The sequence below is a fragment of the Tympanuchus pallidicinctus genome, unplaced genomic scaffold, assembly GCF_026119805.1.
Source record: "Tympanuchus pallidicinctus isolate F22 unplaced genomic scaffold, pur_lepc_1.0 scaffold2, whole genome shotgun sequence".
In the NCBI taxonomy this organism is placed as follows: domain Eukaryota; kingdom Metazoa; phylum Chordata; class Aves; order Galliformes; family Phasianidae; genus Tympanuchus; species Tympanuchus pallidicinctus.
The window spans coordinates 44370135-44388007 of NW_026294721.1; the positions used below are offsets into that span (position 1 = coordinate 44370135).

At 45.5% G+C, this 17873-nt stretch overlaps 1 protein-coding gene across 3 annotated transcripts in view; it reads left to right on the forward strand.

Moving 5' to 3' along the window:
- AFF1 (ALF transcription elongation factor 1) overlaps positions 1-17873 on the forward strand; it is a 54551-nt gene that overhangs the window by 24693 nt on the left and 11985 nt on the right. For all 3 annotated transcript variants that reach the window (XM_052683017.1, XM_052683018.1, XM_052683019.1), the window contains exons 4-11: positions 6119-6163; positions 6866-6952; positions 7477-7513; positions 7903-7954; positions 12486-12540; positions 12671-12708; positions 13173-13332; positions 15703-16614. In XM_052683017.1, coding sequence (XP_052538977.1) covers positions 6119-6163; positions 6866-6952; positions 7477-7513; positions 7903-7954; positions 12486-12540; positions 12671-12708; positions 13173-13332; positions 15703-16614 — 1386 coding nt within the window. The remainder of the gene's footprint in view (positions 1-6118; positions 6164-6865; positions 6953-7476; positions 7514-7902; positions 7955-12485; positions 12541-12670; positions 12709-13172; positions 13333-15702; positions 16615-17873) is intronic.

Here is a 17873-nt window from a genome sequence, read left to right on the forward strand (position 1 = left end):
TATTGAAGAATTGTATCAGTAGCCATCCCGCTACAAGCGTCTCTTAGGAACTGGGGGGAGTGTGCATCATTGGGATATATTACGGGGCATCAGGCAGCTGGATCTGGGCTGATGCTTGCTCTCAGGCGTGACACAAGCAATTTGCCCAGCTTGGTTAGAAGGAATGGAAGTTCGATGTCACCATTCTCTTGTGCTGGGCCCTGTGGTGCTTGAAGGTGTGCACCACATCTTTGGAAGAGGGAACCGCAGGACTTTGCTTGCTGCTGCGATCCCATGTGTTCTTCACAGTCCTCTGTGGCTCTCTGAGTTGAAAGCAGTTACTCCTTTTTCTGATCTCATGTGAATTGTGTTTCTTTTTTCTCCTGGTGTGGTCTAGCTGCACTGCTGATCCGGCAGAGGAGCTGATCCCAACCAGCATTCCCCAGGCAGCTGCGAGCATTTTGCATCAGACAGAGTTTGAGTGCAACGTTGTGGGCAGCTTTTATGCTTCAGGTGCAGTAACAGGTTGTGGAACCCCTTTTTTTCTCTCACCTGATGCACTTAAAGTATGTTAGGAGGAATCAAACCCAATCCCAGTGGACAGGGGAAAATTATATGGCAGTGTTATTTTGGTTTTTTTTGTGTGTTTTTTATTTTTTCTTTTCTTTCAACTGAGCCAAAGCATGCAGCTAGAATAACGTAAACAAAAAAAGCAACTCGTTGTGCTTGATTTAATAGGTGGGTCCCACTGGAGGCAAAAGACATTTTTCCCTTGTGTGCCTCCTCTTTGGAAGAAGCAATGTGTTTAACCCAGGCTGGAAACAAACCAGCAGCCCCACGCCAAAGCAGCTGCAGCAGCTCACGCGGAACACCTTCTGCCAACCAACCTGATGTGGATTTCAGAACTCTCCGCGCTGTTTCTTGCCCTGGTGCAAAGTACCAAAGGGACAGAAGTTGCCAGTTGGAACCATACAGGGGGAAGGCAAATATTGCTAAGCAACCGTGTGCTTGAGAGAGCGTTTTTCGGAGAGGAGCCAAGGGAGCTGTACCTGGGAGCGTCACTGCGCTCACAGCTCGGCGCGAGGGAAGAGATTAAAAGTTCTTTCCTGGCAGGGCCACCACCAGCACAAAAGACACCGCAACCTCCTGACACCAATTGGGGCCGATGGGGGGGGGTGTGAAAACAGGAAATCTCCCTTGCCATGTAGGAAGGCGGTGAGCGGTGCTAACAGAGGTAAGTGCTGAGCTGGTGACTACAGAGACCTCACTTCTGGCTGCGGACTGTGGGCACCCCATCTGCACTCTCTAGGGGGCTGCTGGGGACAGAGAGCTTATCGTGAGACAAGGGAAATGGGTCATGCACTACTGGCATGGGGGCCAGGGGGCAGGCAGGGGGCAGCTTGTTGTCCCCAGTGCTGCTGGAGAGAGGGAATTGGCCTTATTTGAGTACTTTCATAGTATCTTATTCAAGAGATGCATTTTCTTTCAGATTTCTTTTCCTATGTTGGGCATCACCTTAATACTCTCCTAACACTGATCTGAGCAACTTTCTGGTTTTGCTCTGATTCCTAATGCTGTCGAAGTGGAGGGGAGTGGTTATCATGCTTCATCTTTTATTGCTCTTTGTGGACTCTGGTGAACTCAGGTGAAGGGCATTTTGTAGCTCAGGGATACTCTGTGGGTGTCTCCTGTGTCAGCACAGTGATGCATGCTCTAGCAGCCTGCTGGTACTGCTCTTTCCTCCTGGCAACACAGCAGTTCTCATGCCCTTGCCCTGTACAGCAGCAAGGAATGACTACAATAAAGTGTGAGTGAGCTCTGGTTTGTGATGAGCGTGGTCAGAGTGATGAGTGACTTCAGAGGGCAGTTGGGACAGCCACGTAGCATCATCCTGGTATTACCCGGTAGGGTGTGCTGCACTGTTTTTAAAGTATGACTCTACCAGTGTGTCAATTTCTGAAATAACATCCAGAAAGTAGTGGTGTTCTTGCTGTGTTGTACCATGCAGCTTAGTGTTCTGTGCTTCAGAGTGTCAAGTCTCATGTTTCATTCTGACTGAGTTCTAAAGAGGTAGTTGACTGAATTTTCCCTTAGTATCAGTATCTCCCTCCTTCCCAAGCTTTTGCAGCCAATTTTCATCCTCTCCATGACAAATGTTTATTACTTCAGCAATAAATTATACCTAATTGATTATTTCACCTTTTCAGGCAATCATTCTTTCTCTTTGGCTGCTTGAGTAGTGACCACATAGCAACACTTTTTCCTTATCTGAAGAGTTAAGTTTAGAAAATCAGTTTCTCCACCAACAGCGTTTTAATGAGAGAGCTTTTCCTTGTGGCTGTATGGCCACAGAAAACCTTTGCCAAGCACACAGCTGTTGGCAGCAGGAATAAACACGGTTGGTGTGTGTCACATCATGATACCAGACCCCAGGAGCAGGGCCTTTGGCACTGCTTTTATAGCTGGAAGTAAAGACTGAGCCTTGAGAGCAGTGGTTTTGTAGCAGAGTGTTTAAGGATGCGCTAGAGGAGTGGCTGAGGAGCTTTGGGCACAGCTGGCTGCAGCCTTGAGGTATGGTATGTATCTGATATCCAGCCCAGGGATGCTGCTTTGCATCAAAGTGTGTCTGTGATGTACAGTGACACAGCTACTCATGAAGCACTCTGCTCTCACTTTCAGAGCATCAGATCTAGAGCCACTCTTTTTGCATGTAATCAGTTGTAAGACAGTAGAAAAAGTTGTCTTCACAAGTGAAAAGCTGTTCTGCTGGTTTTTTTTCCACAGGTTTAGTTCCTCAGCTTAGAAGCATTTGGAAATATTTCTTACATTTCCCTTAAGGTTTAAAAAGACTAGACTTCCTCAGTTAAGAGTGATCCTGACGAGTACAGTTCTGTTCTCTTGCCTCCTCACTGAACTCAGATGGAGATCAGAATTGACAGTCAAATAATTTCTCAGGCGGACAGCAGAGGGTTTGTGAAGGAAACATGCATACAAAATTACTGTTGTCATGCAAGAGAAACCACACTAGTGCTAAAATAATGTTGACATCAAAAGCGTGCTCAATGGCTGCAGCTCCTGTGCAAATTGGAAGCTGCTTCCTCCTATGAGTGCCCCAGGGGCTGTGACTCTAGCACTGAGTGTTCTCAGATAAGCAGGAGTGGTCAGGAATGGCATGGTGAAGAGAGGAGGTCTGGGAAGCTTGTGCTCTGTTCTCAAAGTGGCAATCAGTGCTTTCATTTTGAAAGTACTTCACTTGAGTACTGCAGTGCATCATAGAATCATAGAATGGCCTGGGTTGAAAAGGACCACAGTGATCATCTAGTTTCAACCCCCCTGCCATGTGCAGGGTCACCAACCACTAGACCAGGCTGCCCAACCTGGCTTTGATTGCCTCCAGGGATGGGGCATCCACAACCTCCTTGGGCAACCTGTTCCAGTGCTTTATCACCCTCTGTGTGAATCCTTTGTACTCATTGCTATTGGTAACAAATGTCATAATGGGACCATCTGTTTTTAAGAAGAAGAATTGCTATGCTTGACTTTGATCTTAGTAGGTAGAATTTATTTGCAAAGAATTGATTTGCCTTTAAGAGCCTAATTCCTGCAGACTCTGAGCAAAGCATAATCTTAAATAGTTGAATAATATTATCAATTAAAGCTGGGGCTACTGAGAAATTGAAAACTTCTGAAATATGTACCCCATCATTTGAATTTCCAAAGTGCTTCTTTATTCAGCTTCAACATCTGGTCATTTTGGTATAGCCTTGTAATTGATACAGTACTTCAGCATATATGTTTATTAACTCCAACAGAACATTCCTACCCATGATTGTGAATGAGATTTTGCACAGTACGTGTTTACACTGCATGACTTTGTTTGATTTTGCTTTAGGAAAAGAACCCATCCCTGAGCGAGAAAAGCATGTAACATCTTTAAAGAACGTGTTATTTCCTCCAGACATGCAAACAGGAATACTGCTGAGTGTTGTGCACTGAGCATAGGGGTGCCAGGTGCTGAGATTGCAGACAGACCACACGCAAACTGCTCGTGTAGCCCCGCAGTGGGCAGTACCTCCCATAAATGGTTTTGGGCTCTGTATGTTAGTAGCATCAAGGAAAATGTCAGTCCATGCAAGTATTCCCATCCTGCAGTTGGGAAAGAGGTATTTGCGTCCTTAAAATCCAGCTCATTTCTCAATCTCTGCATAATCTTTGGTTTGACTTGCCACAGCTTAATTCGTAGCTTAAGGAAATTGTGCAAAGACTTAATCATCTCAGCAACTTTTAGATCAAATTCTTTATTTTTCCTTTTAAAAATTCCAGTAATTTTGTAAAAAAAAAAACAACACAAAAAGCAAAAGCAAACCAAAAACCCTCAATAACAATTTCTCAACTTGTAAGGAAGGAAAGGCAAATCGTGTTTTAGCAGCCTTCCTGTGCTCCTTTTACTTGCTGCAGCCTGGTTGCTTTTCTTTGCTCCTTGCTGGCTGCAGTGGTTCCCATGTGCCATCCATTCTCCTGTGGTTTGCAGGGGTCTTTTTTCTACTGCTGCAGTTGTGATAGCAATGCTTTCCCTTTGTGTTCTGCAAAATCACACAGGCTTCCAGAGCATGCTCTGCTGAGAGCTGATGGATGCATTCCAGCCTGTTTTGTGATACAGAACATGAGAGCACCCTCGGAGGATAACCCTGGTGTCTGGTGTTCCTCACTGCATTGGTGAAAGCTGTTGTGGTTGTCATGCAAAAATAAATGTGAGGATCAATATCTGTATTAAAATACAATGTTAATTGGGAAGCAGCTCTAAATGGGAACCCAGTGGTATTTTTTTTTAGCATTAATATTGGTGAACTTTTCTGCAGTGGCAAAGTTAGGAAACAAAGAAACATAATGAATGCCTATTTGGTGGTGGTTCCAAGGCGTTCCTCTGAAGTGCAGCATTACAGCTGAATTGCTTTTGCAGTTATAATTTCAAATGACAGAAGGACGGGATGCCATCCAGAGGGACCTAGATAAACTTGGTAGATGGGCCCATGTGAACCTAATGAGGCTTAACAAAGTAAAGTGTAAGGTTTTGCACTTGGGTCAAGGTAATCCCAGATATGTATACAGTCTGTGTGAAGAACTTCTTGAGAGTACCCTGCTGAGAAGGACTTAGGGGTCCTGGTAGATGGAAATCTTAAAGCGAGCCTGCAGTGTGCTCTGGCAGCCTAGAAGGCCAATGGTATCCTGGGCTCCATCAGAAGAAGGGTGGCCAGCAGGACAGGGAGGTGATTGTCCCTCTCTAACTTTGCCCTCGTGAGGCCTCAGCTGGAGTACTGTGTCCAGGTCTGGGGCTCCAACACAGGAAAGACAGGGAGCTGTTGAAGTGGGTCCAGAGGAGGGCCAAAAGATGATCCAAAAGCTGGAGCTCTGAAGACGAGCTGAAAGAGCTGGGCTTGTTCAGTCTGGAGAAGAGAAGGCTGTGGGGAGACCTCTTTACAGCCTTCCAGGAGTTTATAAACATGAGAGAAATTAACTTTTTACACTGGAAAACAGTGATAGGACAAGGGGGAATGGTTTTGAACTAACAGAGGGAAGATTTAGATTAGATGTCAGTTGGAGGTTTTTCATGAGAGGGTGGTAAAGTGCTGGCACAGGCTGCCCAGAGAGCTTGTGGATGCCTTGTGTCTGGAGGTGTTCAAGGCCAGGTTGGATGGGGCCGTGGGCAACCTGATCTAGTACCAGATGTGGTGGTTGGCAGCCCTGGCTGTGGCAGGGAGCTTGGAACCTGGTAATCCTTGGGGTCCCTCCCAGTCCTAGCTGTTTGATGTTTCAATTCTATGATTCTGTGATATTCATAGGAGTCAAGAATCTGATGCACAGTGTCTCCACTCAAAGACCACTTACAAGTGGTCTTCAAGTGTGCTTTCTCAAGCTTAGGGCTTTCATTTCTTTGTTGGCTGAGGGCACATGAGTGCACAGAAATAAGGAGGCAAGTCACAAAATGCAGGCAATCTTAGTGGCTGATCCTTCTGGTAGCCTCTTACTTTTTACCTGTGTTTTTTTTTAATGGGTTTTCATGTTTATATAATCAGTGGTGAGCAAACATATGATGAGTGCATGTCTTAAACTCATTCTTCTTCCCTCTTTTCTGTTGTAGCAAACTTTGCCCAGTGATAGCCAGTGCGTTGAAGAAATTTTGAAGGTCAGTGCTCTGAAATACCAGGTCTCAACGCTTAACTCTGTTTTTCCCACATTAAAATACTATGAACAGCAATCCTGCTGTGCTTCAGTTTATTAGCCAGAAGAAGTGGGTCTTTGGGTCTGCCACAGAGAGTCAAAGCCACCAACTTTGGGTACAGCTGGAGGTGCGGCACTGGGCTTCCTGCCTGTAATGTCTTGCAGCTTGGTGCATCCCAGGATGTGTCACCTACTGCAGCTTGGTGCAGCCAAAGGGAGCGGTGTGGGTTTACTTCCCTATAAATTTTCGTGCCTTACTCTATTCCTGATTGATAAGGAACCTGGAGACACTTCTGAGCTTTCTTAATTGTGCCTTGATGGAAAAAAAGGCATCTGCAAATTCCAGCCCAGTAGAGATTTTAACACTGCAGTTGATGTACTTGCTGCCAAAAGTACAAAATGCACTTTGCACAGACATGCTCCCCACACACATTTTCTTTCAAGCCCTGAGGCAAACTGTGTGGTGCAGCGTGAGCTATGCAGGTGTGCTTGCCGGGAGTGAGCCCTCTCTCTGGGGTGGGTGCTCTGCCCAAAGGAGGGCTTCTCACCACACCATCTCCAGTGTCCACGGGGACTTCAGGTAGAGCCATGCAAGTCTTAAGCTTAAGAATTCACCTGTGTGTATCAGTGGAAATACCGCATTTTGCTTTTCTCCATCTCTTTCCAGGAAATGACACACTCATGGCCACCTCTCTTAACAGCTATTCACACGCCAAGTGCTGCGGAGCCCTCCAAATTCCCCTTTCCAACAAAGGTAAGTCAGCCCCTTTTTCCAGATCTTTTGATAAATTAGGGGGGTTTCCTAGCTCTGGCATATGCTTCCATCTGGTTTTTATCTGCTTTTCATAGATAAAGGCTGACAGGAGAGATTCTCTTCTGTAGAAGTCAGATAAATTAAAGCACAAGGCTCTAAGGCTCTAGTTGTGACTGCTGTGCAGAAACATGTTCAGCATCATGTCTCTGTCGCAACACAAAAAAAGGTTTTGTCTTTGTTTTCAACAAAAATATTTGATGCCTGCATTAAACAGAAACATTTGGCAGCTCTGCTAAAATGTTCTATATTTCTTCATAAAGGCACACACCGTGAAGGTGCCAGTAGCACATTCCTGATTGGCAGCAACACATGGCAGTTTGTCAATGCTGAACTACGTCAAAGCAGCTGAAACTCATAGGCAACTCAAAGGCAAACTTTGGCAAGGCAGGCTTTTATGGTCACTGATATGTAGCTGTTAAGAGAAATCTGCTTGTTTTATTCTCAACTTTTCGCTTTCTTTCCAGGAATCGCAGCATATCACATCTGTAGCACAGAATCACAGTAAGTAGAAGTCCAAATAGCACGCAGTGATACGTATGAACTGGCAGATAGCTTTGTGTGCTGTGTTAAACACTGGGGAGAGTATCAGATGTTCACCTTGATTAAGAAGCACAGTTTCCTGGGCTTGGCTGCATACTAAGGAATTTAGATAGTGCTTAGGAGATTGTGTCCATTACTTACTCGGAAATTAAGGCAGCAGTTCAGCAGAGAACAAACTGTCCTGTTAGGAATTCTGTTAGGAAATCCTATTTGGGGTGGTGAATAATCCCACTGGCGAATGATTACACCCTGGAAGAGAGTGACTTTCTAATCTGACACCCAAAGCCCATAAAGTAAAATATGGTTCACATGGGGCAAGCAAAACCAACCACTTCGTTTTTGATTTACAGAGCAGTATGACGCACCTTCCAAAACGTTGCCTAGTTCTCATCCAACAATATCGTAAGTAACCAACCAGACTCAGTTCCCATGCTCTACTCTGCAGTTACTTGAAAGAATCTGTAAAGAATTAAAATTTGGCTTGCTTGGTGTTGCTGAAGATTAAAGTTTTTATCAGTTTGGTTTTTCTCAGAAAATTTAAACTGAGTGAATTTACAACAAACAAACTCAAACCACACGACTATGAATGCACCAAGTGGAGAGGTTTTGCTCTGTTGATTTCTGGCTACGTAATATCATCACATACTGTGTGTGTGTTAGTAATGTGTTAAACTGATGCAGATTGCAAATGAAACGAAGTGAAGCTGATCCATTTTGCATAGCATTAGGAAGTTTGTGAGGGTTCGTAAAGCAATGGGATGGAATTTGTGTACGCTTGAGGTGATATTTTGAAGAGATCTCGTGGTCTAATTTTCTTCAACTGCCAGGGAAAAGTTCCCTAAGCTGTGTTGTACTTCAGTTGTTTTAATTAAAACAAACAACAACAACAACAACAAAAATAAAACCTTTCATGCAAAGTTTCTAAAAACCTCAGCTTACATTCTCTATAGTGGGATGGATATGAAATTCCTGTACCTTTTCTATATTTACTTATTTCTTCTCTCTTTCTGTATTTCTTTTCCCTGCCATTCTATGATTTCTTTGATCAGAAGGCTTTGTAGAATTTGAACCTGAATTTGTAGAAGTTTATGCATAATCACAGTTTTGCGAAAGCAGGGAAGGAGTGCCAACTGATTTCATCTGTTGCTTCAATGCAATTATTTAAGCCAGTGGAAAAGATTTGTAATAACAGAAGGACAACTTGGAGCTGTTCCGGTGGGTTAAAGTGGTTATCTACTAATTAGGTTAATTACAGGAATTTCTTGACAGTAGTTTTGTGCAGGCTGACTTTCAGTCCTTTGGGATTAAGCTGACCAGATGGCAGCATTGTTGGGTCCTGAGCCCTGAATAGCAGAAACCATTCCACATCTCCAATAGGAGGCTGAGTTGCCTGTGTGCAGCCATTGAACGCCTGTCAGTTCGGTGATAATACAGAGCTCGTTTGACTTCAGGCTGTGGTGTTGGAGGGCTGCAAGCTGCAGGCTACAAAGCTTAAACCAATTTCCTTTTAAACTTTTCTTTATGATGAATAACTAAATCAGTAACAACAACAACAAAAAAGCCTGGGCACAAAAGAGAGGAGGAGTATTTCCCCACCTCGAGATTTCTCATTCAAGCTCTTCATGGAAGCCTTCCTGACCTGAGCAGTCAGCCCAGCCAGAAGCATTCTACTGCTCACTGTTGGGAGCATCTCTCTGAGTCTCTGCATTTAGAGATTTCATTGAAGGAAGACAAATCAAAGCCTTCTGGAGCCAGCTAGGAAGAAGAGACCCTATCCCACCTCACCATCCCACCTCAGAGGATGAAGAGAAGCTGTGGTCACTGATGTCCATTGTTAAATGCAGTGTCTGTAGCATCTCAGAGCCAGCTCTCATGTATCACGGACACACTTAACCTGCTTTATTGCCTACAAAGGCAATTCAAGCCAGAGCAGCAGAGCAATTTACATCCAGAGGGGAGCGAATTGAGATTTGCCCAAGGACTTACCCACGTTTTTCCCTTCAACTGCTATGGCCCTCCTTTTTTGTTTTTGTTGCTCTCTGCACAACAGGGCTTTCTTTGCTCTGCGAAAGCCACGTGACTGTCTGAAAGCTCAGCTGCCCGGCATCGCTCGTGTTACCCAGCGTAGCAGGCTGAACAGAAATGATGCTTGTGTCTCTTAATTAGAGGCTGAAATCCCTCTGTGCATCTGTGTACCCAAATTAAGCATTCAGCTCCCTGAGGGGCCTGGGTTCCCAGATGGCTTTCATTGTTGGATGCAGCCCTTGCGCTCACAGCTGCCTATGCTGGAATGGGGAGTTGCCAGCCTGGCGTGGTGGTCGGCTGGGGGGGAGCAGCCCCTGCTTCAATGGAGCTGTTTGGCAAAACTGCTCTGGTTTCAGCACCCTTGTCCAGGGAAAAGAGCTCTTTTTAAATAGATTTGCAGGGAGATTGATGGTGTGCGCATAAGCTGCTGGTCCTGCAAGCGAGAACTTGACATCTTTCAAGTGCTGAACTAATTAAAACATTATGATTATTAGAGCAGATTTATTTTCTTGAACCAGGCTATTTGACAATTTGTTGAAACTTTGTTTTGTGGAAACTAGCTTTGTCTGTCCATGCAAAAGTATGACTCATTTAAAGCTGCAGTGTTCCTCCTTGATTCTGAATTGAACTTCAGCAGTTGCAATGCTCTTGCACTCTCTGTTTAACTTAACAGCAGCTCAGGCAAAAAAGGCAGATGTAAAAGACTATCTAGGTGGTGCTTCCTTGTGATATCTCTCATCTCTAAAGCAAATTCGTCTGTGGACGCTTGAAGCAAAGCAACCCAAAAACCAGAAAACCACTTTCAGGATGCAGGGAGTTGTTTTCCACCTTGGTGTCTTCTATTGTTTCCCTCCAGTGTTTACTACAAGAAGAGATCCGCAGGGGAGGTGTGTGCAGAAATGAGGCTCTAGAGGCTGGGAGATGGAGGAAGGATAACCCTGAGGGAAGGCAGAGTCAAAATGCCTGAGCAAAGAAAGCTCGTAGCTCTGTGAAGGTGTCAGCAGGCAGAGCCCTCACAGCACAAGGAGCCTTTTCTGCGTGGGTTAGAAGAAGTGGGGTCTGTGGGTAGTTGCAGTCCCTGCAGAAGGGACTGACCCTGCTGGTGGGCACAAAAAACCTTGGGTGTTTCTTCATGCTGTCCTGCTCTGTGCATCCCAGCCTCAGTCTGACTCAGACGGGTGTCATGCAGAAACACAGCCTTTTGAGACAGGTTTTTTCTCTGAACTGTACAGTAGCAGCTGCATGGACGTGTTTCAACAACAGAGCTATGAACTGGAAAAATAAAACACAACAGCAACGCATTACACTGCTGGTGCTGTAGTATCTGTAGTTTGTCTGCTGGGCCTGGGGAGAGAAGGACAGGAGGATGCAGTTTCTCCCTTATGGTTTGGACTCCCAGGCATTTGTTTTTGCATCTACTCTTGAGTTTTCAGAGTCTTGTAACTTGAAAGTAAACTGCATCAAACAGAGTTGCTGCATCAACAGAATCCACAGATGGTGTCCAGCACTGCCAGCCCTGGCATCTTTGGAAGGAAACTGTGCCAAAGCATACATCCTACCAAAATAAGAATGCACCCTAAGCTAGCAAGGTTATATGGGATTCAAAGATGTAAATAAAAAAGAAGAATTAAATAAAGACTTCTTTACAAACAGGAAAACGTACCCATTTTCTCATCTTCCAAACCAAGAATTTGGAAGTGTAAGATTCAAAAGAGAGACAGCCCCTCACTCAAATCCCACCAAGGAAAAAAAAAAAAAAAAAGAAGAAGAAAAAAACATCTAACCTGGCAGCATTACTAGTAAGAGTTGGAAATGGATGGATGAAGTTCTTCAGTTTAATGGTGCAAACAAATGGCAGTGATGCAGGAAGATGGGAGCATGTAATTCAGTAGTGGAGCCTGTGACTGTATTAGGGCATTGTCTTCCACTGAGACTGAAGACGTGGGGTGTTCTCATTAGTGGATATTCAGTTCCAGGTCACCCAGGTTCAAGCATGAAGAAGTCAAGGACTTGTCTTCTTTTAGAAGGAGTGGACAGGGCCACAGGCGTGTTGGAAACTGATGTGCTGTAGCTACTGGTATGTGGCTGTAGAGAGGTGTGGAGTTTCCTGTAGGATTTCTTCATCCCATGTACTCCAGCTGGGCTGGACGCGCCCTAGAAAGTGGGTGCTTTTCCTTCTGTGCGAGCAAGAATGTTTGCAAGTAGCAGCAAATAACAAACTGCCATGCTGTGGCTTTACGCAGGGGGGCTGGATTCCCTCCTGAAGCGCTGGAAGCAGAGGAATTGTTACTAGTTTTGAAAGGAAGCAAAAGTATTCATTAACATAACAAGCCTTGAGAATAATTGCTGGAGTCTGTTCTCTCTTTGTTGTCTATGTGTGATTCCCATTAGCTCTGATACTAATGATGGAGCTTTTTGTTTGAAGAAAAGATACAGCCTTTGCTTTGCATTGTGGTGCTTGAATCTGCTGCTTGGAAAAGTTGTGAGAGAATGCCCGAGTTTCCCTTCAACCCAACTACTGACTGTTGAAATTAGAAGCAGCAGTTACTGGTTGCAGCCCTAGAACTCAGTTGTGTGTTTGGAAACACTCACAGCATCCCGCTCTGTCCTCTGGCAGCAGTAGAGCAGATCTCACCTGCCCCTTGCTGTACCAGAACTGAGCTTCTTCAGCAGCTGTCTGCATGCACCCGGTGATGCTTTGCCCAATGGTGCAAAGTGCCCTGAGGCTGGGAGTCCTATTGTCATTCCTTCTGGTACTCATAAGATTGGCAGTTTGAGCATGCCAGAAGTAAAACAGGATTTGGGAGATCTGTTTGTTTAGGAAAGTGCAAACTGAGTCTTCTCTCGGGGTCTGCTGCTTGAAAACGTGTCTGCCCTGGCTGATGTGTTTCTTCTGGTTGTCTTTCAGAGTGCTCCAGGAGGACCTGCAGCTCAGTGATAGTGAAGAGAGTGGTGACGACCAAGTCAGTTTTAGATGTTTTATCCCCTCTGCACACAGACATCCCATAAAATCATCACAGCTTGTCGTGTTGCTCTGAGCTCCTAAAGCTAACCTTTCCTTCCCCTCTCCCATTTGTTTTTTGAACAAAACAGGTTGTTGAACAGACACCTTCTTCACTTGATCCTCCAAGGTACATGTTTGTTCCCAAACTGCTAGCTTGGAGGAGGGGGGAGAACTTTGCTTTTTTGTACATGTGGGAATGGGTCCCTTTTTCTGTTCTGTATACAAGCTCTGGTTTGTAGCTGCCTGAAGCTGCTGTTCAGCTTTGGTTTCAGTTGTGTGGGGCTTTACAGAAAGTTTAAATTGGAAATAAATAATCCAGGCAAGCTGGATTTTGCTTTTGAACCGGAATTGTATTCCTCCAGCTGTTCTCCCTTTGCCGTGAGTGGAAGTTGAAAGTTTTATTATTTCCAGAGGTTTTTTATTCTGATGTTTTATCTGTGAATATGGCTGTGTTTTCCTTTGGCCTTCTCACCTTTCTTCCCAGTGCCAAACTAAGGGGTTTAGGTTTTATTTCTGGATACTGCCATATCAATATAATAAGTAACCTTCACGAGTGCTGCTTTCTAATTTTGTCTCCTGGTGGCCTTGCAGTGCCCTGCAGTCCCAGCCCGAGAGCGTGGCATCAGCACATTCCAACAGCACAGAGTCAGGGAGCAGCAGTGACTCAGACAGCTCTTCAGACTCTTCAGAGACAGAGAGCAGCTCAAGTGACAGTGAAGCCAACGACCCTCCAAAGGTGTCAGCTCCTGAGGTGAATGCAAAGTAAATGTAGAGGCTGCTTAATGTGGACTCATTGCTGTCAGACCTGAAATACCGTCATCCTTCAGGTGTCCCGGTGACACCTCTGCTGCATCATCAAAAAACTCCTCTTGCCTCTTGCTTCTCTGCCAGAGTTTGTCAAACAAATAACCCTCAGTAATAGCATAAATAGACTTTTACGTGCCTAACCTTGAAGTGCTCCCCTTCTCTGTTGCTGGAGAATTTACGCCTTCACCTGTGCGGCACAAGCAAATTGCAGGTGGGAACTGAAGCTTGGCACAGTGCTTGGGGCCCATCTCTGGAGGTGTACCTTTTCTGGAAGCTGCTGCTGCACCTCTTCAGTTCCTGCGTGTGAGTGGCAGACTCAGCTTCTCCCAGATGGCAGCAGAAGGGATAGGACCTGCAGGAAGGACAGGAATGTGCTTAGCCTTGCTTCTGTTGGGTTTGGCTCAGATAGTGCTGCACTGGCATTTCTGAGGCTGTTAGGGGAAATGCAGGGAAATAGAGCTTAGTGCCTCAAAGTTGCATAATAACTGAGAGCATGCAGCTTTTAAAAATCTGCTGCAACTGTGTTCTTGTCCCATGGTTTAAAACAGTCCTTCACTTCAAGAACATTCTTGGGCCAGTGGGAAATGCATGGTTCAATCTGATGGACCACAGCTTATGTAAAGCAGTTCGCTGGCCATTCTGAAGGATTCTCACAAGGCCCAAAAGCTCCATCGTTTATTCCCCCTGCCTTCTGTAGCTCATACTTTCCTTTCTTTTACTTTAGGAGCACTCTAACGTCTCACATCTAACACCCTTCACACTTAAGCAGTTCAGTTACAGACTTTGCCTTCTGCAATGAGAGAAACAGATGTTGTCTCCTCATACCCAACTGTGCTTGATAATGTTACATTATTAGATTATTGTCACTCAAGTGAAGTCCTAGCTATTGTGAACTGACCATTTTATATCCCTTTTTATTCAGCACAAGGAACAACTTAATGCTCATGGCTTGTTTTTATTAGATCCAATTCTTCATATGAAAGAAATAATTTTAAAAATATAGTTAATATTTCCTTGTTTGTATTTAGTTTTTAAAAAATATTATCTCCTTATCCTTTGTGTTTGAAAAGGCTGAACACCCCTGTGAGGGTGTAGATCACACGTGGTAGCTGATGATAAGTGCAGAAAAGGGTCAACATCTGCCACTGTCTGATAGTTGCCTACTTACATTATAAACCAAAACTTACAAAGTTCCTAAGCAAGGTCTTTATAGTGTTAACAACAACAGAATGCTCCTGAGGGGCTAATAAGTTAAAATGCTAGTGAAAATAGGGAAGAGATCATTATCTGAAAATGAGAATGGACTGTTTTTGTTTTGTTTTGTTTTGTTTTAATTTCATGTGACAAAACTAAATCTGTTTTTATGCCAGGCTTTTCTTTGGAGTCATGGTTGAAGACATGTCACTATGTTCTGCTGTGCAAAGAAGGGCTGAGTCTGGGTGGAGAAGAAAACCACTGCAGAAGGGATTAATTAGTCCTGGAAGACCTTTCCTGCGCTAGAGCTTTTTTTCTGAGAAGTGCTGTGGCTGTTCTCTGAACAGGGAGTTGTGGCTGAGAACTAAGTGGTATTTTCTGAACTGGCTCCAGAGAATCATGCCCCTAATTTGCAATTTGCAGCTTTGATGTCTGTTTTTGTGGCTGTTTGGTTAACTCTCTTCTCAATTTGTCAGACCTTTGTTTTGATCTGTAGGGCTTCTCCTAGTCGTGTGATGTATCTGGTCAGTTAGCTCAGTGGTAGCTCATGCCCTGTGTGATCAGGGGGACACACCTGGCAGACAGTGCAGGCAGAGGGCTCAGAAGAGGCTGGGCTTGATGTGTTGGCTGTATACTTTCTTTTGATAAATGCTTAAAGCACAGAATTCTGCCACCGTACCTGTCGGACTTCAGTGAGATGTGACAGCTCTTGATCCATCTTGTGCAAATGATTTGGTAAAAGCATTGTGAGGATAGCACCTGGTTTGTTTTTGCAGTGGTTATGTCTGTACATGTCTGACTGTGCAGGGTGTTGGTTAGTGGCATAGAGCACACCAAAGTGAGGCTTTTGTGCAGAGCAGCCTCTTACTGCACGACAGGTAGGGCTAGGGGAGTCCAGAAGTGTTGTGCCACAGTTTGACTGGTCCTGTGCAAAAAGGATGTTTGTGCTTCTGAATTAATGGTTGGTGTGCATGTACCAAAGCATTCCCCCTATCTCATGGTCTTTTGCCTTCAAGGTCTTTTAACAGTATAGGGAAATTTTAGTGGGTTCTGATAACCAGTGCTCAGTTTGATATAAAGGAGTCAGCTTTGCATACTTCCTTTCTCTTTCTATCTGCAGCCTGACCCACCAACTTCCAATAAGTGGCAGCTTGACAACTGGCTCACCAAAGTGAACCCACCAGCAGTGCCAACAGAAAGCCCCAGTGACACTGCCCACACAGATGGCCACGAGGAGGACAAGGAGCAGCCTGTCAGCAACGGTTCCTCCTGTGAGCGTGCTGCACCAAAGGAACCTCATGACAGGAGCTTCATCCGAGCAGCCCAGGCTCCTCAGGATGCTCATCTTCCGACCAAACTTGGCTGCCAGAAGTCTCCTGTACGTACTGAGGAGCCCTCACAGAGACAGACTGTGGGGATCAAAAGGCCCAGCAAGCCCCCAGTGCACGAGGAGCCCAAGGGAGGCCTGAAGGTTGAGAGCGAGCCTGCTCCTTATGAGATTGGAGAGCAGTCTTCCAGAGACAAGCCAAAACCCAAAACAAAAAGCAGACCCAAATCCTGTGACCAAAAAGAACTGAAACCCCGGCTGCAGGAGGCTCCTAAAGAGAAGAAGCACAAGAGCTCCCACCATGCCGATGCCAAAGCCCTGCTGGACCACAGACCCATGAGAGATGTCCTGGTAGGCAGTGCCCAGGAGCATCCCACTCTCAAACACCTCACTGAGGGCCAGGGCGCAGCTCCCACCAGGACTAGTGGCCACAGGTCTGCTGCTGAGGTCAAGGAGGGTTTTCACAAGGGGAAGCTTCCTGTGCCCACCAAGGAGAAGAAGTTGCTGCCACCGGTGAGGGACGTGCCTGGCAATCCCAGCCTGCTGGTTAGAATTGATCTCCCACTCCTGTCAAGAATTCCCCAGCCTCCTGAGAAGGGGAACCAAAAGAAGAGAACAGAGGTGAAGGAGCACGCTGGTAGCAAGGGGCAGGACTTGGAGAAGAAAAGTGCAGACACTCCTGACAGGTCCTTCAAAAAGAGGAAGGTGAGAGGTAGAGGTGGAGATGGGTTTGTGCAGGGGCCACAGTGGTGTATGTGGAGCTGTCTGAAAAAAACCCTGCATATGATTTATTTCTTCTTCATAGCTTCAGAGTAGACTCATTAACCTACTCCTGCTGCAGCATTGCCAAATTTTTAAAGGGAAACCTCATCAAAAACTATCCCCTGATGTTTCTTGTTGGTCAAAAATCCACCGTTGAGCAAATGAAATGCAAGCTGTCTAACAAATGCTTTGGTGTTTCCAAAAGATTAGTCCTAGTTTCAACCCAAGGAGAGCTTTGCAGAGCAGCAGTGCCTTCTCCATGTACCTCATGTTACAGACATGGCCTCAGCCATCGGATATCCCTTGCAGGAGAGCATGCTGCCCCCCGCTTGTTCTGCAGCTATCAATTATATTACCCTGCAACTAGAATAGTTGCTTTTCCTTGAATTGCAGTACAACCCTTGCTTTGGTCGTTGATCACAAGTGTTTTTTTTAAAGATGTCTCCCAGAATGGACTGTGACAATACAGCTAGTTCTCCTGCAGGGCTTGCAGTGAGTTGGTCTGATACCCCCATGTCTTTTTGGCCCCTCCTTCAGAAGGAGGTGGCTTAGCACGTGTGGGTGAATAATCTTGATTTGGTGCAAGTTTCATTTGCTCTTGTCACCCCATGAGCTTCCTGTGGCTGTGTGGGAGAACCGAGAAGAACAAGGAGATGGTGAAGAAAAGCGGATGCCCCAGTGATTCCTGTCCTGCAGTGCAGCAGGAAGAAGGCAGGCAGGCAGTGAATCTGTCAGTGTTCCCACTGGTCTCTCCAGGGCCAAAGAGGAGCTATCTGATGCTGGGCACATCGTGCCTCGCAACCTGAGCATCTGATGGCAGGAAAACCTGTGTCCCAGCCTTGCCACGTGTGTTGTGTCAGTGTGCCGCAGCGCCCTTGGCAGCATAGGCTCCCTCGCAGCCAGCTGGCTCAGCTGCAGCTGCCAGACCTTTTCTGAAGCAGTGATCACAGATCAACCTGAGAAATGGTGTAAGGACACGATCCCAATGTTGGAGCTTTGCCCTGGTGGCTCTCTGCACCGTCTGTGTGCAAGCCACCGAGCTGCATCACAGTGACATGAACCTGCTCTTAAGAGATGGATGGAAAGTACTCAGATGCTGTTTGCTAGCACCACGTACGCCATGGTTTGTGCTCCTTTTCTATGAATTTTCTAGTGTTGTAGTGAATTATTTGGAAGTTTTTTTCATCCTCTGGTGATTTGGC